This window comes from Bubalus bubalis, chromosome 9, assembly GCF_019923935.1.
Source record: "Bubalus bubalis isolate 160015118507 breed Murrah chromosome 9, NDDB_SH_1, whole genome shotgun sequence".
Taxonomy (NCBI): Eukaryota; Metazoa; Chordata; class Mammalia; order Artiodactyla; family Bovidae; genus Bubalus; species Bubalus bubalis.
The window spans coordinates 42,104,413-42,131,485 of record NC_059165.1 but is presented as its reverse complement, the minus strand read 5'-3'; the positions used below and the strand labels follow the sequence as shown (position 1 = coordinate 42,131,485).

Genomic DNA, 27,073 nt, shown 5'->3' with positions numbered 1-27,073 from the left:
GAAAGTTTGAGCCAATTTGGTATAAAAAATTAGGACTCTGTGACAGAGGTTGACTTTACACAGTCGAGCTAGCATCACTCTATCCAGTGTCCCTGACTCAGAGGAATGCCATGGGAAACTGACTGAAAAATTCTGCAGCTGATTCAGAGGACTCTGACATGGTATCTTGTCACTTTGTTCTACAGTCAAGGGCATAACACTTTAGAATCTGGATCCAGGACTTAGTGACAGTCATCAATAATGTAGACATTGTCTTCTGCTTGAATAGGCTTCAGAGCTGCATTTTTCAAAGCTCCAATGCGAGAATCTTTCAATGGAATCACACTGTAGAAACAATAACATGAGTAAGAGAAAAGAAGATCACTTCTCAAGTATAAGCAGCATATTTGTTTATGTTCATTCAAGCCTGGGTATTTGCATTTCTCAGAGCCCCATTCAAACATCCTATGAAATGAATAGAGGCTTCCAGAATTGTGAATATGAAGTTACAGGAAATTATTTTTAATAAGGAGGTAGAAAGTCACACCTTTTGGTTTCAAAAAACTCACACTGGTCTCTTTCAAGACACTCATGTAATAGAACACAAAAATTTATAATCTAAGAAGACAAATACCACACATCAAATTGAAGTACTAAACCAGGATGCACAGTCTCAAAGATGGCCAGGAAATGGTTTGGCTGGTGTTTTTCTAGCTGAGGACTGTGACCCTTTAGTGATGTTATTTAGTGCTATGTATCCTGTATTTAAGATAAATATATATAAGTATACAAAATATCAGAGCATATCAGATGTAGTAAAATACTATTGCTTCACCTAAGCATGTTCTAGATCCCAGAGTCAAAAATCACACCCTGCCTTAACAGTCACAATTAGAAAGCCATGGGATAGATGAGTTTTATAACATGAATGCTCACACATCAAGTGTACAGAAAGGTCATTTGTGGGGTTTTGATATCAATGCTTTTTTAGAAGTTGTCTGTGGGTACTACTTTTATTACCCAAGCTTGCCCAGAAACGATATGAAACCCAAGGAATCATCACTCAGCTCTGATCTTTAAACAGATTAGTCATACATGTGTGGAAACAGGTTAGGTGTCAGTAGCTCAAAATGAGTCAACGGGATATAGCTGCCTCCAAAAATAACATCATGAGGAAATATACCTTTTTGTTTTTCTTTGTTTGCTTTTCTATATTATACAGCATCTTTTACAATAAATATTTTCTTTTCTATTTAGGTGATTAAAAACTGAAACTTTAAAAAAGTAAACATTGAAAGAACAAAAATGAACTAAAAGAATGTTATTCACGGTTTTCTGTCTGTAGGGAGTACTTATTTTTTTTCCACTCTTGGAAGCTGACAGTCAAAAACTCCTAAAAGTCTGGTTTTGGACTGAAAGAGACCTGCTGTGTGATGTGACCTTGGATATCACTTAATATCTCTAAAGCTGTTTTCTAATTAGTAAACTGAGAATACTACTACTGCCTGTCTCACAGGTTTATTGCTGTGAAGGGCATGTCTGCAATAATAAAATCCAGCATCTATGGAACACTTGCAATATGCTGGAGATTATTCAAGGCGTATTTTGTGGACTGGCTCATGTGATTAACTCAGATGTAGGAAAGACTGGGTACAAACATCCAATGAAAGAGAACTAAGAATAATGGATGGCAGTTAAAGAGGGACAAATTTGGAATCAAAGAAAGACTTGGCTTAAAGCCCAAGCTGGACCAGATGAAGCAGTTTATTTTGTTGGAAATAGGTAGTGGTTTCCAACCTTTACAGATGCTTGAAAAAATGACTGCAGGGATGCATACAAAGAAGATTTAATTTTTTATTGGGTGAAGGGGTACATTTGCAAAAACTGTAAATTGAAATGCCTGTGAGGCCAGACAACTAATGTAAATGAACACAGCAGTCTGGGTATGGAATAATAGGGGATGGTGGGAACCGTGGGGAGCTGGAGGCATGGCCCTACCCCCTGCCTTTGCGGGTCTTCAGCCTGGAGGGGTCTTCCTGCAGTTTTTGCAGAGCTGCCTTCTGCTTCTTTGGGGCTCACTCACATAGCCTACTGCCCTGCTCCAGTATTCCCCATGGTATTTCTCTGGAAGTTCTATAAGGCCCTGCTTATTCATTTATACGTTTTTTGTCTGTTCTGCTCATCTTTTCAGAATATAATAGAGATTCAATACACATGCAATAAACAAAGCACTGAATGAAATCAAATAACAAATTAAACAACCCATTCAAATGATCCCTGAAACAATATCTGCAATTTAGTTCTCTTGCTCTAAGAGATAAAGTTTGAGGTGTTGTTTCTATAGCAGTTATGACACAATTCCAGGGAAATATGGAGGTGCTTAAAGATGGAAATGGCAACCCACTCCAGTATTCTTGCCTGGAGAATCCCAGGGAAGGAGGAGCCTGGTGGGCTGCCTTCTATGGGGTCGCACAGAGTCAGACACGACTGAAGCAACTTAGCAGCAGCAAAAACAGCATAGAAATGCTAAAATCATCACTAGAAGGTTGAACAGCAATGGAGGTGCTCTATATACTAGATTTTTCAGGATCCAGAGTATAAAATGGAGAACTTGGAAGGAAGAGAGGAGAGGGACAGAGAAATTTTCCTTATGTTTACTAGATTAAGAACATCAAAAAGCATTATTAACACAAACCATTTCAAACTTACCGTAGTAGCTCCACCTTGCTCCCCAGGCAAAAATATCCTAAATTGAGGGGGAAATGAAGAGAAAATTAAACATGCAAGCCAAAGAGTTCATGAGATTCTTTTTCCAAACCAGTGTATTATTACGATTATTACTTTAATATGAGCAAAATCAGTACAGCTCTCAGAGTCTAAAAAAAAAAGATTAATTTAGAAGAAAGAATATTTTTAAAAAGGAGAAAAAAAAATCAATCTGAACCCTAACCTGATAACTCCAGGTAACTTCTCTTGAATCTCTAGGAGCCAAGTGAGCCCCTTGGTATAGAGTATCTTGTGATTCGTAGGTTTAGTGTATTGACCTACATGCCCTAGCTTACTTTAATGCCATTATAGTTCACTGAAAAAAACCCTGACTATTGCACTTCTCCCATAGAAGACAGGTTTTACACACACATACATACAAAACTGGTGGAAGGAGACCACGAGGTGCTGGATGACCGTCATGTGAAACCCTCTGTTCTTCTCCTAGCTCTGAAATCATGTACCCTCCTAATGTCTCTTGTGCATCTTCTATTAAGTGGGTGTTATAAAACCATCAACAGTTTTACCCCCGATAGGGATAAAGATTTGTTTTTGAGGGAATGGGAAAAGAACAAATGGGAGGGAAAAAAATCTTGTATATTACAGTGGCTTTTGACTTCCAAATCTCAACTTTACACAACCAGTGCTTATTTCTCCATATTTAATTTCTCCTATGGAGAATTTAAATATCATGTTTATGGAACAATAAATTTAAGATAAATAAAAAATAAAAAAATAACAAGGTAAGAACCAAGGAAGTTACATGAAACTGATATCTAATGGAATGTACAGGTACATGCATTTGGTTCAAGAATACTCCTGTGGGCTCAAGAATATTTCTGAATATTTCAGTCCTGAGGTGACTTACTTCTCCTAATCCAGAAAACCACAAACATGACCAACAATGCCAAAATAGTAACCGAGATTCCAATGTAGACTCCCTTGTTGGTGCTCATCCATGTTCTTTGTGCCAGTGCCGCAGGCTACAGAAACATCAGCAGATCAAACACAAAACAGAAAAATAAAACAATCTTGTTAGAGTTATAGGCAGAAAACATTTCAGAAAATAATACACCCAAATTATTGTTTATTGGCCCCTGGCTAGTTCTGGATCATGAGGGGTAAGACCAAATGATGTAAAGTTATAGCCTTATGATGAAATTCTAAGACAACTCAAAATTCAAAATTTATTTGGGGGTGGTGGAAATGTTTACATCTTACATGCGGTGGTATTTAGAGAAGGGTACAGATTTGTTAAAACTCAAACTGTATGCTTCAAATGAGTGTGCCTGATTATTATAATTTATACCTATTTTTAAAATAATAAGCTCTTTTCATAAATAATCCTCTTATGATACTAATCAAAAACAATTTTGGTTCCTATATAAGTTGCCATGGTGGTGCTATTTGAATGTGTTCAGTTACTGAAACTGTCCATTAATTAAAACACTTTTTTGAAGTAGAATTCAAGATTCTATATCTTTATAAATGGGCATGAAAGTAGCTGCTCAGATTCATGGCTCTGCTTAACAATTAAAATGCTGTGCCATTGGGAAAAAAATAAACCCCAAATATACCAGGCCATCATGCTTGCCTCCTTTACATAGCTTAATTCTAATTCTAAAGATGTCCCACCAGGTAGGTATTTTAACAGAAAGGAAGTGAAAAGCAGAGAAAAAGATTAAGTCTCAAGTCTCCTCCTGCATAAGAGTTTAATCTCTGGAGTCAGAATCCCAGATTAACTTTTATTTAGTTGCTCTGTGACCCTAGCAAGTTATTTAGCCTCTCCAAACCTCTTTTTCTGCCAAATGCAGATTAAATAGGGTTCTTGGGAAAGGTACTTCAGGTACCTCCTGATAAATACTATGAGGAATACAGAGGAGGGTGACTTAGCCTCTGAGGTGTCCTTGTCTAAATGGAAAACAGTCAGTGCCTTGGGAGGGAAAAGCTGTATTATCACCGTACTTGTGGGAGGGAAAGCAGTTAGATGGAACACAGGGTTACAGGAAGCAGTCTTTGCTTGCTTTTTAAAAAATATTATGTTACATAAAAACTGGAAGTTCATTTTAGAGTGTGCAGCTCAGGATAAAAAAAAAGGAAAACAAAAATCAACCATAATTTCAACATCCAGAAATAGTTACTATTACCATTTTTCATTACGTACTGTTTTAGAATTTTATCTTTCTAAAGATAAAATTGTCTGTTAAGTACTTTTCTTAACAGACACAGTTACCGTATCCAATGTATACTACAGTATATACATCATTTTATTTTGTATCTATAATCTATATATAATAATTTTTTTTTTTTATTTTGAGCAATGCTACATGGCATGTGGGATCTTAGTTCCCTAATCAGCCATCGATCCTCTACTTACTTCATTGGAGGCTGCTGCTGCATCACTTCAGTCATGTCCGACTCTTAGCGACCCCATGGACTGCAGCCTACCAGGCTCCTCCATCCATGGGATTTTCCAGGCTGGAAAATTTTCCAGTACTGGAGTGGAATGCCATTGCCTTCTCCCTCATTGGAGGCATGAAATCTTAATCATTAGACTGTCAGGGAGGTCCCAATGCTATCTGAAGTAAGTACACTGAAGTGACAACATTTTTAATGGCAATATGGGTATGCTTAATTGATAAGTTATTAATCTCTTATTATTGAACATTTAGGTTGTTTATAACATTTTCATGATTATAAACAGCAGCAATGTATATCTTGTTTTATACATCTTTATGTATGTGTTCATTCTCTCCTCAAGATGCAGCTCAAGAAGTTGACCTACTGGGTGGAAATATATGCTGCTTGGTTTTAAGATACTTGGGAGACACCTTGATATCTTCACGGTCAAGACACAAAAAGCCCACGATTGTGCTACCACCTATTGTGAACTTGCTTCTGTATTGCTTACGTTATATAGAAGATATTAATTGCTACTGAATATACCTGTCCTGCAGGTAACTGAGGTCAAAAACAATCTTCTCATTCACAGTGTTTGTTTCTTTTTTTAAAACTAGCATAAGTCTGACTGACATGACATTTACATGGTGGCAGTTCTGCTATTTAACAAGCACAACAAATTCAGCCCATATCCAGCAGATCAATCAGTACCCATATCATCAGAGTGATTAAAATCTTTCATATCATTCCTACGTGGTAGTGTTCTCATTGTCACTTAAGTTATGCAACATAAGGCCATTTGACGTCACATTAACCCCACTTGGCTTGAACTTGAATTTCTCTTACAATGTCCGTGCTGCAATTTCTCACCACTTGCAATCAAGATTACTCTCATACCTGAATCTGTTCATGTTTTTTGCTTCTAAGAGTTATTTGCACATAGTGAACGGAAAGTTGTTTCACCCAAGGGAGCCAAAAGTAAAAATCTCATTGATAAATTCTTCTAACTTACACACAAAGATGAGGCTTTGATGAACATCATAAGACTATAGTCCCTTGGATTTTTCCCAAGCTAATTGTGGGAAAGTGCAAGAACAAATTACAGAATGATAAAGTTGTTGAAGATCTTAGGACCTTAATATGTCATCATATGGGGAGGAATATATATAGAAAGACTCAGAAGTGGCCTCAAAATTTCTCTATAGGAGGAAAATTGGATTGGAAAAGGATATTAGGGGGCCTATGTTTAAGGAACCACACTTTCACTGACATAATATTTTTGGCGGTGATGGCCCCATTCCACTACATCAATTCAAGGCTTGTTATTTCTCTAACAATGATCTAAGTCTTTTTTGGTATGTAATGTTAAGTCACTATGCCTGAATTAATTCACTCTTTTTTTCTTATTTTCTGGTCAGGAGAAATTCTGTCTTGGAGGCATATGTGTGTCTAGAGAAAAATATCATTTTTCAGGTATTTCTAACAAGTAGTGCATCTATATACACTTTTAAAATTAATTAAACTATCCATGAAATTAAAAGACACTTACTCCTTGGAAGAAAAGTTATGACCAACCTAGATAGCATATTGAAAAACAGAGACATTACTTTGCCAACTAAGGTCCGTCTAGTCAAGGCTATGGTTTTTCCAGCGGTCATGTATGGATGCGAGAGTTGGACTGTGAAGAAAGCTGAGTAGCAAAGATTGATGCTTTTGAACTGTGGTGTTGGAGAAGACTCTTGAGAGTCCCTTGGACTGCAAGGAGATCCAACCAGTCCATTCTGAAGGAGATTAGCCCTGGGTGTTCTTTGGAAGGAATGACGCTAAGGCTGAAACTCCAGTACTTTGGCCACTTCATGCGAAGAGCTGACTCATTGGAAAGACTCTGATGCTGGGAGGGATTGGGTGCAGGAGGAGAAGGGGACGACAGAGGATGAGATGGCTGGATGACATCACCAACTCAATGGACATGAGTTTGAGTGAACTCTGGGAGTTCGTGATGGACAAGAAGGACTGGCGTGCTGCAATTCATGGGGTCGCAAACAGTCAGACATGACTGAGCGACTGATCTGATCTGATCTGATCCCTACTTAAGAGTTAAATTTTTTCTTCCTTTATTTCTTAAATTAGAAAGAATCAATCTGTGGATTAGTCTGACAATAATAATCTCTAAATGTAACTTGATTCCAGAAGAGACATATAAGTGAATCAGGCTAATAAAATAGGAAGGAATATTCTTACAGTTTGATTGTTATGCCAGTGGGGATCTGGAGACTGTGTCACAGTGCCATTTCCATCTGCTCAACAAGAAAGAAAATTAATAAGAATTATAAAAAGATATTGAACTTTCCTGCAAGCACCAAATATATTCACACTGCCTTCTGATAATGAAGGGAAAGTTGAATAATCATATGGCCTAATGCTGTAGGCATCCCAAGAGTAATACCAAGTTACTAACATTTATTTATTTAAGTAGCAAGGTTGTGATTCTTAACCATTTTTCATGGACCCTTTGAAAATGAACCCTTTTTGTTTTCCTCTCTATGCGGGGGAAAAATGCATGCTCACAGAAAATTTACTGACAATTTTAGACAAGTCAGAGTGACCCATTCTCAGAACTAGGTTAAAAATTACCACTTACAGATAAATAATCAATATTTTCTTGGCAGCTCAGAAACTTCCAGTGAGTGCTCAGAGGTCATTACACATCCAAAGAGCAGAACCACTCTGTTCAAAATGAACATTACATTGGTTTTACATTCAAAATGTGAGTGAAATGCACTAAGATACCTCAAACTGGTGGCATCTAATTCCTACATTATATGCCAGTGTGCCCAGACACTGATCCAAATGTGCTTTAGAAAATATGTTACAACACTCCCAAGGCCAGTATACCTTATACTACCTAAATTCCCAATATAAAAGGATACTATGCCTCAAAGTTTTCAATGTCCAAATTTTAATAGTGTTTTGAAATATCTCTTTTGTCCCACTGAACATATACTGTTGGCCCTTCTAAGCAACTGTAGCTCAAATACAGGATTCTCTCTTTACTGAGTATCTATTACACACAAGCACTTTACATCCTTATACCCATTTTCTGAATCCGAAATTTTAGATGAGGTGCTGAAATGGTTGAAGTTTCCAACTCTACTAAAGGACAAGAGCCTCAGCTCATAACCACCGCACACACTATGTTCCCATCCAATGAAAATACTGCAGGTCTCAGAGATTCACATACTACTGACAGAGCTATAAAACCATCATGTTCTAATGGTAGTGAAAATGAAGTAACCATGTTCCCCCCAAGTTTTCACACATTACACTACTGTATCTACAATTTAAACATTCCAACACTACGTCTTCAAGAGACAAAGACAGTGTCTACAGTCTAGTCTCTGTGAATGATTTATGTTATAACCTTAAATCCTTAAGCTATAGAATGAGTGATGCTGTAAAAAAAAAAATAGCAAGGACTTGAGTTAGATGAAACTTGACTTTAGTGCTGACATGTCACTTACCAATGTGACCTCGATCAATGTCCTTTACATACACATTACATATATACGCATGTAAATGTATGTATTTATATTTCTAGCTGGGGTAACCTTGAACTACAAGCTGTTGATAGCACCCATCTCATAAGTTATCACATTAGATGATGCATGTAAGGTGCTTAACACCATGTTAAACAAATATCAGGTATCACAATTATGTTGCTATATAACAATAGGAGCAATGGGGAAGGAACACCATGCAATGGATTTTCTAAATATCATGTCCTTCATTCCTTACAAACATGTAGTGAGGAATGAAACAACTTGTCCATGGGCGTGCAGCTGGAAACTGCCGTTGGCGGGCAGTTGAATTGGAAGCTCTTTGTCTCCAAAGTAGAACTAAATGTCCTCCTCAGTCTGGCAATGGCAAGAAATAAACCTGCCCTGAAAGAATTAAATCAAATAATGCACAACAATTTGCTGGCACATGCATCTGAAAAGGTAAGTGCAGGCCCTATGAAAACCAAAATTCCTCCTGGACTAACATTCTTGGCTTTGTGAGGCTTTAACCCACTGAAGTGTGACTCGGGCACTGTGAGGATTTGGCTGAAGGGCCTCAGAGATGCTGCCAAGATGGCAGCAGTCACAGAAGTCATGGGGACACAGCTGCTGCAACATCTGTTCCATGCTGCCAAGTCTACTTGACCAGGTTTTAGTGACATATTTTAGAGAACAATTTCCCTTTTCTACTTTGTTTTTCCTCTTAGCCTAAAAGTGTGGAGTGCAGTTGCCCCAACTGCTCTTACCTGTATTTTTATCTGCTTTCTCTTTGTTTCTGTGCCAAGAAACACTTCACACCAAGGATTCCACTTTCAAAACCAAATGTCACTATTAGCTAATTTCAAGTAAACTGGTTCCTTTCTGAGTCCTGCTGCATGTCCATTTTCAATTAAGAGCTTCCTTGAATGATTGGCAAAGTAGGCCACCCTGGGGATCTCCTATAGCAACTCCTGAGCATGATGAATCATAGGCACAAGTCTTACAAAACATTACAAAATCTGACCTTGTTGGATGCTTCACAGGCACATGGACAAATAAGCCAGTTCTGCATTACAAAGGGGTTCACATGTGGCACTCTCCAAATTTACCTACATGGTTATCAGAGGTAGCTAGGAAAGATGACAATTCAATATCATCTTTCTCTATTACAGGAAAAACAGACTAATCTTACATCTCAAAAGAATATGGACTTTCCAAAACTACGGAGAACTGGGAGACTTTTGGAGTGGAATAGCACAATCCTAGTGGGACCTGCCTCTTTGGCTCTGGTGTCCATGTCCTCAACCCAACTCAAAGTGTCCATGTGAAATGAAAGCTCAACAAGGCAGCAGGGGAGTCTCCTGGCTCTGTGTAGTGTCTGGGGCTTAGAGGAAGCATAAACAGGTGACCAGTTCAGTCTGGACCAGTTTGGATTTAATTGTTTTAAGGCTCTGTCCAGGGAAGTATGCCTAGAAATAAGTTTAAAGACAAGGCTAATTCATTTTATTTAGAAAAATGTGGATATGTATGTGGATGATCCCAAATCATTCAAGCTGCCTGTGTCACTCAAATGTACGTATTTCTGGACATTCCAAGTAACATTCATTATTGCCACTCTATCACTTACCTCGTAGCTATGTCCCCAGATCTTTATCTCAAATAATGCTTGTAAGAATAAGTAATATTTCCTCCATTTTCCAAAGGATAAAAACAGATTCAAAGACGGTAGTAAGACATTTGTTCAAGTTGCATAGCTGAGTGGAATAGCCATTGTTGGCATTCAACTTATGCTTGTCTTATTTCAGAATATGTGCTCTGAACAATGTGCTAATATTTATCAAAATTTGAATGCTCCCAGATGTTCAGGAAAGAAACTGAAGTTACCTGTTGAACAAGAGTTCAATGGTGAGCTGGTTATGTTTCTTTCATACAGGGTAGTAGGCTGGCTTTCTGCTGTCTGAGTTGGAGAAGATAAAGAAGCTATAGGAATGACAAGAACGGAAAAATAGTGTTCAATTAGTGGAGGAAAATTTACACCCCTAGTAGAAAGAACAAACAACACTAAATCAGAAATTACCCTTTGACTCTATCTTAGAAATGTATTAATATATGTTCTGAGATATTACCCTGCTAGAAGGTATTACCCTGCTAGGTATTACCTGCTAGAAGAAGAGATAAGAAAGCCTTCTTCAATGATCAATGCAAAGAAATAGAGGAAAACAACAAAATGGGAAAGACTAGAGATCTCTTCAAGAAAATAAGAGATACAAAAGGAACATTTCACGCAAAGATGGGCTCAATAAAGGACAGAAATGGTATGGACCAAACAGAAGCAGAAGATATTAAAAAGAGGTGGCAAGAAGACACAGAAGAACTGTACAAAAAAGATCTTCACAACCCAGATAATCACGATGGTGTGATCACTAACCTAGAACCAGACATCCTAGAATGTGAAGTCAAGTGGGCCTTAGAAAGCATCACTACAAACAAAGCTAGTGGAGGTGATGACACTCCAGTTCAGCTATTCCAAATCCTGAAAGATGATGCTGTGAAAGTGCTACACTCAATATGCCAGCAAATTTGGAAAACTCAGCAGTGGCCACAGGACTGGAAAAGGTCAGTTTTCATTCCAATCCCAAAGAAAGGCAATGCCAAAGAATGCACAAACTACCGCACAATTGCACTCATCTCACACGCTAGTAAAGTAATGCTCAAAATTCTCCAAGACAGGCTTCAGCCATATGTGAACCATGAACTTCCTGATGTTCAAGCTGGTTTTATAAAAGGCAGAGGAACCAGAGATCAAATTGCCAACATCTGCTGGATCATGGAAAAAGCAAGAGGGTTCAGGAAAAACATCTATTTCTGTTTTATTGACTATGCCAAAGCATTTGACTGTGTGGATCACAATAAACTGTGGAAAATTCTGAAAGAGATGGGAATACCAGACCACCTGACCTGCCTCTTGAGAAACCTGTATGCAGGTCAGGAAGCAACAGTTAGAACTGGACATAGAACAACAGAGTGGTTCCAAATAGGAAAAGGAGTACGTCAAGGCTGTATATTGTCATCCTGTTTATTTAACTTATATGCAGAGTACATCATGAGAAATGCTGGACTGGAAGAAACACAAGCTGGAATCGAACTTACCGGGAGAAATATCAATAACCTCAGATATGCAGATGACACCACCCTTATGGCAGAAAGTGAAGAGGAACTCAAAAGCCTCTTGATGAAAGTGAAAGTGGAGAGTGAAAAAGTTGGCTTAAAGCTCAACATTCAGAAAATGAAGATCATGGCATCCGGTCCCATCACTTCATGGGAATAGATGGGGAAACAGTGTAAACAGTGTCAGACTTTATTTGGGGGAGCCCCAAAATCACTGCAGATGGTGACTGCAGCCATGAAATTAAAAGACACTTATTCCTTGGAAGGAAAGTTATGACCAACCTAGATAGCATATTCAAAAGCAGAGACATTACTTTGCCAACAAAGGTCCGTCTAGTCAAGGCTATGGTTTTTCCTGTGGTCATGTATGGATGTGAGAGTTGGACTGTGAAGAAGGCTGAGCGCCGAAGAATTGATGCTTTTGAACTGTGGTGCTGGAGAAGACTCTTGAGAGTCCCTTGGACTGCAAGGAGATCCAACCAGTCCATTCTGAAGGAGAACAGCCCTGGGATTTCTTTGGAAGGAATGATGCTAAAGCTGAAACTCCAGTACTTTGGCCACCTCATGCGAAGAGTGACTCATTGTAAAAGACTCTGATGCTGGGAAGGATTTCGGGCAAGAGGAGAAGGAGACGACAGAGGATGAGATGGCTGGATGGCATCACCGACTCGATGGACGTGAGTCTGAGTGAACTCCGGGAGTTGGTGATGGACAGGGAGGCCTGGTGTGCTGCGATTCGTGGGGTTGCAAAGAGTCGGACACAATTGAGTGACTGATCTGATTACTCTGCTATGTAGGCATTTCATTATCATGAATAAATCTGAATTAGATAATGAGCTGAGAGCCTAACAACAGAATTATTTCACTTTTTATACTTCTTTTGTTGTTCAGCTGCTAAGTCGTATCCGACTCTTTGCAACCCCATGACTGCAGCATGCCATGCTTCCTGTCCTTCTCTGTCTCCTGGAGTTTGCTCAAACTCATGTCCATTGAGTCAGCAATACTGTCTACCCATCTCATTCGCTGCCACCCTCTTCTCCTTTTGCCTTCCATCTTTCCCAGCAGCAGGGTCTTTTCCAATGAGTCAGCTGTTTGCATAAGGTGGCCAAAGCATTGGAGCTTCAGCTTTAGCATCAGTCCTGGGGTTGTCTTAAGAATTAAGGGGCTTAATACTTATAAAGCAGTTAGCATGTTTCCTGACACAGGACACAGAGTAAGCATTAACTTCACTGAAACCTTATCCTCAAGTGTTGGGTTAGGCTTCAAAATGGATTAAATGATCTCTATTCAGATTTTCATCATAATTCTATGTTAAACTAGGCCGAATGCACCATCCTTCTAAGATGTCCACGACCAGTGGTCTGGCTTTTTTTTTTTTTTTTTGCTATTAATGATTCCTTTGAGAATCTAATAAAAACCATAGGTCCCTCTCACTCTGAAAATTCTTAAAGATACAAAAGATGAATATAAGAGGGTACAAGTGGTTCACAGATTCTGTGAAGCCAGGTTTGGAAACCTGTTAAGAATCCCTACCCTAGATTGTACATCTGCCTTAACACCGTGCTCTGGATGGTGCGTATCCTTACTTTAAAAACTTCTGCACTTAGAAGTACTTTTGCTTACCTGGCTGGAGGTCCTCTGTGGGTGCTGGCATTAGAAGAACAGAAGTAGAGGACCTCACTGTCACTGAAGCAGTGGTGACTGTCATGGTTGGAGTAGTGGTGTTGATGGTTGTTGGCACAGCAGTGGTGGTGGTTGTTGGAGCAGTGGTGACCATTGTGGTTGGAGTAGTGGTGGTGGTGGTTGTTGGAGTTGTGGTGGTTGTTTGGGGGGTAGTAGTGGTGGTTGTTGTAATAGTGGTAGTCGTTGTTGGAGTAGTAGTAATGGTTGTCTTTCTTGTAGTGGTGGTTGTTCTTGGAGTAGTGGTGGTGGTGGTAGTGGTTCTTGGAGTAGTGGTGGTAGTTGTCTTTCTTGTAGTGGTTGTTCTTGGAGTAGTGGTAGTAGTTGTCCTTCTTGTAGTGGTGGTTGTTCTTGGAGTAGTGGTGGTAGTTGTCCTTCTTGTAGTGGTGGTTGTTCTTGGAGTAGTGGTGGTAGTTGTCTTTCTTGTAGTGGTGGTTGTTCTTGGAGTAGTGGTGGTAGTTGTCTTTCTTGTAGTGGTGGTTGTTCTTGGAGTAGTGGTAGTGGTTGTAGGAGTAGTGCTGGTAGTTGTTGTTGTAGTGGTGGTGGTTGTTGTCGTTGTAGGTGGAGCTAGAAATCAACATGAAAGCAGGGATTCATCAAGCAGCAGGAAACAAGAGACTCGTGCTGGGCCTGTGCACCAACACAACCAAGCACACTGTCCCCAGGCAGAACTCAGCACTTATCTCCCATGAACTCCAAGTTCTTGTCATGGGTCAACTAGAATCTGTGACTGAGGAGGGAGTGAAGACATGGTCACAACAAGGCAACAACGGCATTTAAAGGATGATATTTCAGGAGGTGTTGCTATTCAAAAATGACACATGGGATTTGTGTTGAAGCAGTTTGTACAGACTAGTCATACATATCAGATTTACATATCTTCATAAGCATCTGTGAAGGAGGGGAAAGTGTCTAGAAGCTGTCCTGAAGCTGTCTTTGTCCTCTCAGCAGTACATGACTAGAACCCAAATAGTAGTTCCCAAGAACCAGACTATTGACCAAATAAATAGCATTCACTTCTGTCAGTTCTAAGGGTACCCTCCAAACATATCTGCATCTTAAATGTGGATTAATTCACATCATTAACATATGCTGGATAACACAGATGCCATATGCCACCAGGGAAGCCCTGAAAACAGTCATAGAGAGTATATACATGAATGGATGGGGCTGTGTTCTAATAAACCTTTATTCATTAAAAAAAAAAAAAAACTGTTGGTGAGCTTATTTATAATCTGATCTGGTCCTATGGCTACAGTTTGCTGACCTGGGTCTAACAGTGTAGTTAAAGATTTTGAAGAACAGTGCAGTCTCAATCCCCTCCCTTCAGCTTGAAATGAAACCTAAAAAAAGAGGAAACAAGAAAAAAATCTGATCAAAAGAGTATAACACGGAGGAAATTTAATCATCTTGTTCCACTAATGTGTCTTGCTCAGGAGTAAATATTTCCTAAGAAAGAAGCTAGGACACTAAGGCTAGGAAAAGCTGCTGAGGAAGAGCCCTAAGAGAGGTTGAAAGTAAGCTCATTCTGTGAAAAGTGCAAGAAAACTTAAGTAAATTATTGGGTTGGAGGCAGAGAGTCACTTTGGCTGAGTTATGAACCCGTCCAAGGAGCAGCGGCTGCACAGGCGCAGGAGGGCCTAGAGGAGCTATTCCACGTTCAAGGTCAGGAGGGCGGAGGTAAGGAGATACCCCTCGTCCAAGGTAAAGAGCAGCGGCTGCACTTTGCTGGAGCAACCGTGAAGAGAGATCCCACATCCAAGGTAAGAGAAACCCAAGTAAGATGGTAGGTGTTGCAAGAGGGCATCAGAGGGCAGACACACTGAAACCATATCACAGAAACTAGTCAATCTAATCACACTAGGACCACAGCCTTGTCTACTCAATGAAACTAAGCCATGCTGTGTGGGGCAACCCAAGACCGGCGGGTCATGGTGGAAAGATCTGACAGAATGTGGTCCACTGGAGAAGGGAATGGCAAACCACTTCAGTATTCTTGCTTTGAGAACCCCATGAACAGTATGAAAAGGCAAAATGATAGGATACTGAAAAAGGAACTCCCCAGGTCGGTAGGTGCCTAATATGCTACTGGAGATCAGTGGATAAATAACTCCAGAAAGAATGAAGGGATGGAGCCATAGCAAAAACAATACCCAGCTGTGGACATGACTGGTAATAGAAGCATGGTCCAATGCTGTAAAGAGCAATATTGCATCAGTTCAGTTCAGTTCAGTCGCTCAGTCATGTCCGACTCTTTGTGACCCCATGAATCGCAGCTCACCAGGCCTCCCTGTCCATCACCAACTCCTGGAGGAACCTGGAATGTCAGATCCATGAATCAAGGCAAATTGGAAGCGCTCAAACAAGAGATGGCAAGAGTGAATGTCGACATTCTAGGAATCAGCATACTATAACTGACTGGAATGGGTGAATTTAACTCAAATGACCATTATATCTACTCCTGCAGGCAGGAATCCCTCAGAAGAAATGGAGTAGCCATCATGGTCAACAAGAGTCTGAAATGCAGTACTTGGATGCAATCTCAAAAACGACAGAATGATCTCTGTTCGTTTCCAAGGCAAACCATTCAATATCACAGTAATCTAAGTCTATGCCCCAACCAGTAACACTGAAGAAGCTGAGGTTGAACAGTTCTACGAAGACCTACAAGACCTTTTAGAACTAACACCCAAAAAAGATGTCCTTTTCATTATAGGGGACTGGAATGCAAAAGTAGGAAGCCAAGAAACACCTGGAGTAACAGACAAATTTGGCCTTGGAATACAGAATGAAGCAGGGCAAAGACTAATAGAATTTTGCCAAGAAAATGCACTGGTCATAGCAAACACACTCTTCCAACAACACAAGAGAAGACGCTACACATGGGCATCACCAGATGGTCAACACTGAAATCAGATTGATTATATTCTTTGCAGCCAAAGATGGAGAAGCTCTATACAGTCAACAAAAACAAGACCAGGAGCTGACTGTGGCTCAGATCATGAACTTCTTATTGCCAAATTCAGACTTAAATTGAAGAAAGTAGGGAAAACCACTAGACCATTCAGGTATGACCTAAATCGAATCCCTTATGATTATACAGTGGAAGTGAGAAATAGATTTAAGGGACTAGATCTGATAGATAGAGTGCCTGATGAACTATGGAATGAGGTTCGTGATATTGTACAGGAGACAGGGATCAAGACCTTCCCCATGGAAAAGAAATGCAAAAAAGCAAAATGGCTGTCTGGGGAGGCCTTACAAATAGCTGCAAAAAGAAATGAAGTGAAAAGCAAAGGAGAAAAGGAAAGATATAAGCATCTGAATGCAGAGTTCCAAAGAATAGCAAGAAGAGATAAGAAAGCCTTCCTCAGTGATCACTTCAAAAAAATAGAGGAAAACAATAGAATGAGAAAGACTATAGATCTCTTCAAGAAAATTAGAGATACCAAGGGAACATTTCAGGCAAAGATGGGCTCGATAAAAGACAGAAATGGTAGGGACCTAACAGAAGCAGAAGATATTACAAAGAGGTGGCAAGAACACACAGAAGAACTGTACAAAAAAGATCTTCATGACTAAGATAATAACGATGGAGTGATCACTCATCTAGAGCCAGACATCCTGGAATGTGAAGTCAAGTGGGCCTTAGAAAGCTTCACTACAAACAAAGCTAGTGGAGGTGATGGAATTCCTGTTGAGCTATTTCAAATCCTGAAAGATGATGCTGTGAAAGTGCTGCACTCAATATGCCAGCAAATTTGGAAAACTCAGCAATGGCCACAGGACTGGAAAAGTTCCATTTTCATTCCAATCCCAAAGAAAGGCAATGCCATAGAATGCTCAAACTACCGCACAATTGCACTCACATCACACACTAGTAAAGTAATGCTCAAAATTCTCCAAGCCAGGCTTCAGCAATACGTGAACCATGAACTTCCAGATGTTCAAGCTGGTTTTTGAAAAGGCAGAGGAACCAGAGATCAAATTGCCAACATCTTCTGGATCATGGAAAAAGCAAGAGAGTTCCGGAAAAACATCTATTTCTGCTTTATTGACTATGCCAAAGCATTTGACTGTGTGGATCACAATAAACTGTGGAAAATTCTGAAAGAGATGGGAATACCAGACCACCTGACCTGCCTCTTGAGAAATTTATGTGCAAGTCAGGAAACAACAGTTAGAACTAGACATGGAACAACAGAGTGGTTCCAAATAGGAAAAGGAGTACGTCAAGGCTGTATATTGTCATCCTGTTTATTTAACTTATATGCAGAGTACATCATGAGAAATGCTGGACTGGAAGAAACACAAGCTGGAATCGAACTTACCGGGAGAAATATCAATAACCTCAGATATGCAGATGACACCACCCTTATGGCAGAAAGTGAAGAGGAACTCAAAAGCCTCTTGATGAAAGTGAAAGTGGAGAGTGAAAAAGTTGGCTTAAAGCTCAACATTCAGAAAATGAAGATCATGGCATCTGGTCCCATAACTCCATGGGAAATAGATGGGGAAACAGTGGAAACAGTGTCAGACTTTAATTTTTGGGGCTCCAAAATGACTGCAGATGTTGATTGCAGCCATGAAATTAAAAGACATTTACTCCTTGGAAGGAAAGTTATGACCAACCTCGAGAGCATATTCAAAAGCAGAGACATTACTTTGCCAACAAAGGTTCGTCTAGTCAAGGCTATGGTTTTTCCAGTGGTCATGTATGGATGTGAGAGTTGGACTGTGAAGAAAGCTAAGCACCAAAGAATTGATGCTTTTGAACTGTGGTGTTGGAGAAGACTCTTGAGAGTCCCTTGGACTGCAAGGAGATCCAACCAGTCCATTCTGAAGGAGAACAGCCCTGGGATTTCTTTGGAAGGAATGATGCTAAAGCTGAAACTCCAGTACTTTGACCACCACATGCAAAGAGTTGACTCATTGGAAAAGACTCTGATGCTGGGAGGGATTGGGGGCAGGAGGAGAAGGGGACGACAGAGGATGAGATGGCTGGATGGCATCACTGACTTCATGGACGTGAGTCTGAGTGAACTCCGGGAGTTGGTGATGGACAGGGAGGCCTGGCGTGCTGCAATTCATGGGGTCGCAAAGAGTCAGAAACGACTGAGCAACTGAACTGAACTGACTGAACTGATGAACCCGTTTCCCACTGGACAGAGCAGTGACTTTGAAAATATTCATCTATTAAAGAATTTATAAGCACTATAAATGTCCCCTATTAATTTCTTTCTTCCTCCAGACCAATCATATAATTTCTAAAAATAATCTCTTCTCCACACACAGCCTCCTGCTACATGTGTATAGCACCAGCTTCTTTTGGTTTTCTTAAATTGCCTCCTAGATGATTTCCCGGATCAGCTACTTTCTCCATCACAATTGACCTGATTTTACTTGCCTTCATCAAATAAGCCAAGTGTCTTTGATGAAGTTAGGAAAAATTATGAAATTGAAAGATCAAGTTCATTTAAACTAAAAAAGAGACCTAGCTTATAAAGGCTCTGAATATTGGGCTCTATTTTCATTAGAAACTTTAGTGGGAGAATACTTACTATGAAAGAGCACCAGAAACCAGGAAATCCTTTACAGCCTGCTCCTTTCACCAAGTGGTAAGAAAAATTAAAATGTCTACATTATGTTTATGGAAAAACATAAACTTCCCAGACTTTTGGATTTCACAAAATTCTTAAAAGCCAAAAGTGAACAATTATTGAGATGAAAATGTTCTCATATTGCAATAAGGTGATTTTAATTATTTTTTCTTTTTGTTATAATTGTTCTATTTTATTATTAGTTATTCTTAATTTCTTACTGTGCCTAACTTCTAAGTTAAAATTTATCATTGGTGTATAAGCAAAGAGTTGTACATGACTGAGCGACTGAACTGACAAGCACAGGAAAAAACATGCACAGGATTTGGTACTCTGTGCAGTTTCAGCTATCCACTGGAGGAGACATTCTTGGAATCAACCCCTGTGGAAATAAAAGCAAAAATAAACAAATGGGACCTAATTAAAATTAAAAGCTTCTGCACTACAAAGGAAACTATAAGCAAGGTGAAAAGACAGCCTTCAGGATGGGAGAAAATAATAGCAAATGAAGCAACCGACAAAGAATTAATCTCAAAAATATACAAGCAACTCCTGCAGCTCAATTCCAGGAAAATAAACGACCCAATCAAAAAATGGGCCAAAGAACTAAACAGACATTTCTCCAAAGAAGACATACAGATGGCTAACAAACACATGAAAAGATGCTCAACATCACTCATTATCAATGAGTGATGCAAATCAAAACCACAATGAGGTACCATTTCATGCCAGTCAGAATGGCTGCTATCCAAAAGTCTACAAGCAATAAATGCTGGAGAGGGTGTGGAGAAAAGGGAACCCTCTTACACTGTTGGTGGGAATGCAAACTAGTACAGCCACTGTGGAGGACAGTGTGGAGATTCCTTAAAAAACTGAACTTAAAAAAATTCCTTAAAAAATAGAACTGCCATACAACCCAGCAATCCCACTGCTGGGCATACACACCGAGGAATCCAGAATTGAAAGAGACACATGTACCCCAATATTCATTGCAGCACTGTTTATAATAGCCAGGACATGGAAGCAACCTAGATGTCCACCAGCAGTCGAATGGATAAGAAAGCCATTTTAACTTTTAAACAAGCAATTTAGTGATATAATGTGAGTGAAAGTGAAAGTCACTCAGTTGTGTGCAACTCTTTGAGACGCCATGGACTATAGAGTTCATGGGATTCTCCAGGCCATAATACTGGACTGGGTAGCCATTCCCTTCTCTAGGGAATCTTCCCAACTCAGGGATCGAACCCAGGTCTCCCACATTGCAGGCTGATTCTTTACCAGCTGAGCCATGATATGGTGTGAATTGTGCTTCAAAAAATCCAAGGGTAGAGGGAGGGGATGAAACTATCTAGACTCTTTCAATGTATATGCTACAAAATTGAGTTGACAGTTGTCTAAACCAAATGATACATCTATTTGACAGGACCTTATATTACCTGTTTTATACATGTGAAACTCTCTATGACTCTTAAAATGTTAAGAAAGAACATTTGAAAATTCTCCAAAGAAATTACCTCAGAGAAAAGGTCAGATTTTCAAGAAGAAGAAATTCAGCTCCAAAAAAATACTCACTATATCTCAGTGTGGAACAGTGAATGCTTTTTCATGAACCAACTAGTATTCCTGAAGCACTGCTTCAGGAGACAGTTTGCTGACTGGAAAGATGCTCTAGCCTATGGTCTTGAATCAAGGTTAGTCTTAACACTTCACTCTACACAAATACAAGATATTCAGTTGAAGAGTTATTAGAAAACAAGATCATAGGAAACTTTTATTTCCCTACTAAAGGAAAAGAAAGTTAATATCAAAAAGAAAACTCTTATCTCTGGGAACCCACAGGAAGTGATCAAAGAAGTAGGAAGATAAGCTCACCTGGATTGATCCTCAACTCTAGGGTGGTTTTTATGTCATTGAACCACCCTCTCACCTCAATTCGGCAACAATACAAGCCACTGTCAGACACGGCAGCATTGTTTATGGTCAAAGACACATCCCTTCCACGAATATTGCCATTTAGCTGATAACGTCCATCCCTCCGATAGGTGACTCTGTATCCATCAGTCCAGATGATGTTAGTTCCACAGTTCAACCAAGGACATGCCCCTCGGCCCCAACACATGCTTGTGACTTCTCCATTATAGTAGCAGGGTAGAGTGACACTCTGACCCGCCACTCCAGTCACTCGATGGTAAGAGGTTACACCATCTGTAAATAAAGAGAAACCAGAGCATGAGGTCTCAAAATTTTAACTTTAATTTTATTTTCATTTTGTTCTTTATATAGCTTATGCTGTTTGAAATTATCTAACTATATCTTGAGTTTGTAAATTTAATATATGCATTTTTCTGGTAAACATATCCTTTAGCAGTATTATTATTAACCAGATATATTTGAGGATGAAACATCAGATAAACGTCTTTCTGTATTCAGGATTACTTCCTAATAGGACAGATTTATGAGAGAAAGTATCAGGACAAAGGGTAGAAATATGTTCAGTCTTTTGGTGAATATGATTCAAATTCCTCTCCAAAAGGTTTGAAACAAACATCACTCCAGTAATGCATCAGTGTGTGTGCATTTTATCCTGTGTTTGACAGGTATCTGCTTACTAAATGTTAATACACACAGGTGGCTTTTCCTCTCCCCTAGATTCAGTCACTGTCTCAGTTGAAATCTGATTTTAAAACTGTTGCATTTAAAATTTTGATTTTCAATTTTATTGCAATTGTTTAAATGGCTATGCAAAAAATTTCACCTCACAAATCTCCTCTAAGTTAAAGAAAAAACAGCTAATATCCTACTTACAGCATCATTGGCTAGAAGGCAGAAGCCTAGTAAACTCTTTACAAATTAGTTTTCAGAAAAAAGAGTTTATAATACTCTCATGGAGAAGCCTGGTAGGCTGCAGTCCATGGGGTCGCTAAGAGTCGGGCACGACTGAGCAACTTCACTCTCACTTTTCACTTTCATGCATTGGAGAAGGAAATGGCAACCGACTCCAATGTTCTGGCCTGGAGAATCCCAGGGATGGGGGAACCTGGTGGGCTGCTGTCTATGGGGTCGCACAGAGTTGGACACGACTGAAGTGACTTAGCGGCAGCAGCAGCAGCAGAAGGAACTGAGGCTTATAATGGGCTTTGTTGTTTTTGTTTAGTTGCTTAGTTGTATTGGACTCTTTGCCACCCCCATGGACTGTAGCCCGCCAGACTCCTCTGTTCATGGAATTTCCCAGGCAAGAATTCTGGAGTGGGTTGCCATTTCCTTCTCCAGGAGATCTTCCTGACTCTGGCATCAAACCCATGTCTCCTGCGTTGGTAGGTGGATTCTTTACCACTGAGCCACCTGGGAAGCCCATCATGGGATTTAGGATCTATTAAAAAAAATTCAAGCAGGGATCCCTTCTTGTGAGTTGATGACTGTCCTGCAATGGAGCACTGTCCAGTTGGCCAGGTGAAACCAAAAAATTGGACAATGTTCAATCAAATATTAAACTTTACCTCTTAAAAACAAACAGGCAGGAAAACTGTCTCCTGCAGCAGTGGTTTAAAAAACTGTATTGCCAAATGAAGTCTGAGTGGTCCTTAAAAAAAAATCTGAGATTCAACAACCAGTAATAATTAGAACTGGGCTGTAAGTCTGGGAAATGCTCTGGGAATAAAACACTCATTGTTATATAAAATAAGTCTAGTTTTTATTACCAAAATTCTGATTATATTTAATTTTGCTTAATATCATTTTTGAATTATAAAGGTAATTTATGCTGATTATAGAAATTTGTTACAGAATATAATTTAAAAATCTACTTTTCCTCATTTTCCTACCTCTAGAGACTTTTTTTTAATTTAGCATCATGTCTATTCCTAAAAATTCCCCTATCTCATAGAATGTTAAAATATGAGATAAATTAAATTATTTTGTTTATTAAAAATTAAAATTTTTGATTATTGATAAAAAAAAAATTTTTGGCCACTTGGCACCGCATGTGGGATCTTAGTTTCCCAACCAGGGATAGAACTCGTGCTTCCTGCATTGGAAACACAAAGTTTTAACCACTGGAAAACCAGGAAAGCTAAAATACTTTCTTCTTAAAAGAAACAGTTACACATGAATAAAAAAAGTCAAAAAGTACAAAATGGTACAATAAAGAACTCGTCTCCTTCCCACCCATCCCCATTTCTTCTTCCCACCCTCGTCCACGGTTACTCTCTTACATACACTTGAGTAGTTCATGCATACACAACCATCTACCTACTATTTTTTTTTTAATTTAAACACAAATGGCAGCATAAGCTGCAGCATGCCTTATTCACCTACCCATAGATTTTTTAATTCTTAGAACTTGAGCTTGATCCCATTACTTCAACAAAGCCCCCTTCCACCATGCCCCCACATCCCCTACATCCTTGGGGTTCCAAAGCACAATCCACCTATTCACTTACCTGGCAGGAGTAGGAGGCCCAGGATGGCTACCCAAGGATGCATGATGCTATTGGCCTGAAGGAAAGAGAAAGCAGACTGCTTGGTGTGACCCTCAATCAGATGGTATCAGAACAAGTCTTAATTCTCAGATTGCAACTTCTCCTTTCACCCTTACAGGGTGAATCACATAAGCCTGCCTGCAGGAAGCAGGAGCACACTTGCAAATGCTTCCACTGTCTGTCTGCTCCAGGTGACTGAGAGCTCTGCTCCTTCCAACAGACAGCAAAGCTGTCCTCTGAAACAGTGCCTACTTACCCAGCTCCTTTCCTATACCTAGAGTCCAAACTGACTCTAGGTGCTGACAGAGGAGATGAGGGAGCAAACATGAAGGAAATGAGAGAAAGGCTTAGCAGGGAAAGCCAGAGCAAAGGCCAGACTTCCCATGGCAAAGTACACTTATCCTTAGCCTTGAAGATGAGTCACCTGGCTTTCTGGTGAGAGGAGGGTACTTCTTCCTTTTCGGTCACAATAGTTAGTCCCCAGCCTTAGTCAAATTATCAAATGTCCACTGAGCTAAGAACTGAGAGTTGTGTTTCACTTATGGCTCAGGAAACTGCCTCTCAAATAGCTCTGAGGAACCACGCCCAAGAGGGGTGGAGAGATAAGCTTATATGTGATTTTGGAGAAGTACAATCAAACATCTCAGTAGAAGGTCCCCACTGGGTACAAGAAATAAATACCTCATTTAATGCCTTTAGCGTTTTTCTAAGTACAAGAAGATGAAACTTGGATTCATAAAATTTTCTCCTGTAAACATCTATCTGAGGGCCTGTTTTACCAGTTTTCCCAGAGCACGGAGTACTTCAATTTGGATCACTGCACTGAATTCCTTTCAGGGTATATTGAGTATCGGTGACTACAATGGCTAGTGACTTAATTCTTACAGAACCAGATGGCTAGGGACACTCCTTAGCTGGCAGTGCCCCCTCATGTTTATAAATTAAATCATGATTTAGGAGGCAGTTGATGACCACTTTATCTCATAGTGCAGAGAATACCTTTTTCTCAGTCAGGCCAGTATTTTGATGATCTTTAGTGTGCACTTACTGGACTATGCTAATAGTAGCCAAAAGTCTTTGGACCACATATTTTTCAAATCTGTTTTGGTCCAAGTAAAATACCCTGTGTTGCTTCTTCCCATATGTAGAGCTACACTATTACAATCTTGAGTTCATAAATAAATATATACATGTATAGCTCTTAAATAAATATATATGTTCAAGTTGCCTAGTCATCATTTTTATCAGAGGCTTATTCACACATTTAGTAATGCAAGAAATCACAATTTTGTAAAATAGGCCAAATGCAAGTAGCATAGCATGTAGCATTAATAGGGTCATAAGTAAATATTTAGGCCAAGAGTTTCAATTAGGTGTGATCCAGTATATTACCAGCTCATCTGACTCAATCTGTCCTGTACAAATCACTATCTTAAAGGTAATGAAATACTTATATTGTTCACAAGGCATCCAGCCTAATTCCCTAGTATTATTAAGCTGATAATCCTTAGTTTAACTGTTCCCAATGTAAGGCAACTTTTAAACTTAAATGATTTAAATAATCGGGTGGGAGTCATATAAATCCACCCTGTAACTGAAGGAGGGTCCCTCCTAATAATCAGGAAGTTATATTTGCTGACTGAAATTTAGTTTGTCATATTTGAGCTTGAGTAAAATTAAAAGAAAATTCATATTATAGCCATGGTCAGAGAAAGCACCATTGATTGGCCAAGTGAGGGAGTCCAATCTAGTAATATCAGTATCTGCTCAAACAGAACTATAGCTTTCTTCTGGAATAAATTTCCTAAGTGTCATCCAATTAGACCCATGGAGAGGAGAAATCCACCAAGGTAACTCAGAAGTACTAGATGTAGGTAACTGATCATAAGCCTAACAATTAGATTAATTTTTAAACTCTGTGTAAGACTTACACCATGATAAAAAAAAATGGATTTATGAAAAAGTCCAAGAAATTATCAAAAAATAATAATATATAATTATATCCATATTTCTATAATTACATAATATGACATTATTATCTAATGTAACTATTATGCTGAAAACACTATAAATAATCATACAGGTCAGGTCGGTAATCCAGGGATAGCTGTCCACTTCTGATGTTGTCTTCTCTTTGTCTTTGTAGGAGTGAAGTTTCTCCTCTGTTTGAACTTTGTTTTCGGGTGAGTCTAAGGGCTCCAGTCGGAGAAGACATTGGCACCCCACTCCAGTACTCTTGCCTGGAAAATCCCATGGATGGAGGAGCCTGGTGGTCTGCAGGCCATGGGGTTGCTAGGAATTGGACACGACTGAGCGACTTCACTTTCCCTTTTCACTTTCATGCATTGGAGAAGGAAATGGCAACCCACTCCAGTGTTCTTGCCTGCAGAATCCCAGGGATGGGGGAGCCTGGTGGGCTGCCATCTCTGGGGTCGCACAAAGTCGGACACAACTGAAACAACTTAGCAGCAGCAGCAGCAGCAAGGGCTCCAGTGCAAGAACTCTTTCTAAGTGGAAAATACAAAACCAAAAGTCAATTTCTTTCATTTGTTCTGTGCATAAGCTAATCAAGAATGTCCGACAAGTGTCCTTTCATGTAGGTTGGAGGCAGTCCTTTAAATGATGCCTTTCCAAAATGCATAATCTTCTGGTTATAGGTCATGGGGCATCTGATATTCATCCAAAGATAGATTACAGTGATAATCTTCAGAGACAAACTTAGAGTGTCCTTTTAATAATTCAATTAAACTCTACAATAATGTAACCTAACAACAGGGGTCTATCTCAGAAGTGAGTCTTGGGCAGTAAACACAGACCTAAATTAACAATACTAGAATTTAATATCCATATATGTAATTTTTCTCTCTAAAATTATGCTGACTTCTATCAAATATAGTCAAATTAAGAGAAATTTGTTTGCAAAAATAAGTCTGCTTTCAGTAAACTTGGCCTGATTACTTATATAAGTGTAATTGATCATACAATCCTTTTAAAAATTGGTTTAGGTGGAACTTTTTATAAAGAATCTCAGATTGAATTTTTAAAAGGCTTCTTTCTCAAGGTGAGAAAAATCATCCCAAGGGCATGCCATCAGATCCCACGTGTGATACCTAAAGATCTGAATTAATTTCTCTCTTCTCAGTGTTCCAAAGTGTCTTCAGATTCCTGCAACTGTCAGGAGGTGGACTTTCTCATTTACTTCATAAGTCTGCTAGCAACCTAAGGGTTTACAATTTTAGAGAGATCAGGTAGAAAGAAAAGATAAATGTTTCAGTTTTGCTTACAAAGGTATCACTAATCAAATTGCTGTAAGTCATAATTAGTTTAAGGGGAAAGGTTTCCTTATATCTGGAAAACAGATTAAAAAGCAGTAATATTTCAGACCAGAAAAACTATAAAATCTATAACCATGTTCATCAGTTCACTCAGTCCTTGACCTTTTGTTAACAGTTTTATAAAGCTTTTA

At 39.3% G+C, this 27,073-nt stretch overlaps 1 protein-coding gene across 3 annotated transcripts; it reads right to left on the bottom strand.

Moving 5' to 3' along the window:
• Nucleotides 1-25,778, bottom strand: LOC102410816 (hepatitis A virus cellular receptor 1-like). Of its 3 annotated transcripts, none has more exons than XM_025292344.3 (9): nucleotides 25,689-25,778; nucleotides 23,569-23,623; nucleotides 21,002-21,334; nucleotides 13,473-14,096; nucleotides 10,566-10,661; nucleotides 7,387-7,442; nucleotides 3,614-3,728; nucleotides 2,689-2,725; nucleotides 1-324 (listed from the first exon to the last, which is right to left on the bottom strand). In XM_025292344.3, exons 2-9 carry the CDS (start codon nucleotides 23,609-23,611, stop codon nucleotides 222-224), a joined length of 1,407 nt encoding a protein of 468 aa, XP_025148129.3. In that variant the 5' UTR covers nucleotides 23,612-23,623; nucleotides 25,689-25,778; the 3' UTR covers nucleotides 1-221. The 3 variants fall into 3 exon arrangements, with proteins under 3 accessions (XP_025148129.3, XP_025148128.3, XP_044803331.2); XM_025292343.3 differs by lacking the exon at nucleotides 25,689-25,778 and adding an exon at nucleotides 24,032-24,136; XM_044947396.2 differs by lacking the exon at nucleotides 25,689-25,778 and adding an exon at nucleotides 23,864-23,927.
• Nucleotides 25,779-27,073: the final 1,295 nt, after the last annotated feature.

Bases quoted from the DNA above. Each gene is read 5' to 3' on its own strand.
- LOC102410816 (XM_025292344.3), bottom strand. From the start codon at position 23,611: ATGCATCCTTGGGTAGCCATCCTGGGCCTCCTACTCCTGCCAG. The intron at 3,729-7,386 runs GTAAGAATATTC...ATGTTTCTGTAG, and splicing joins ACTGGCATAACAATCAAACT to CCTGCGGCACTGGCACAAAG. The intron at 325-2,688 runs GTAAGTTTGAAA...TTGTTTCTACAG, and splicing joins AGCAAGGTGGAGCTACTACG to TGTGATTCCATTGAAAGATT.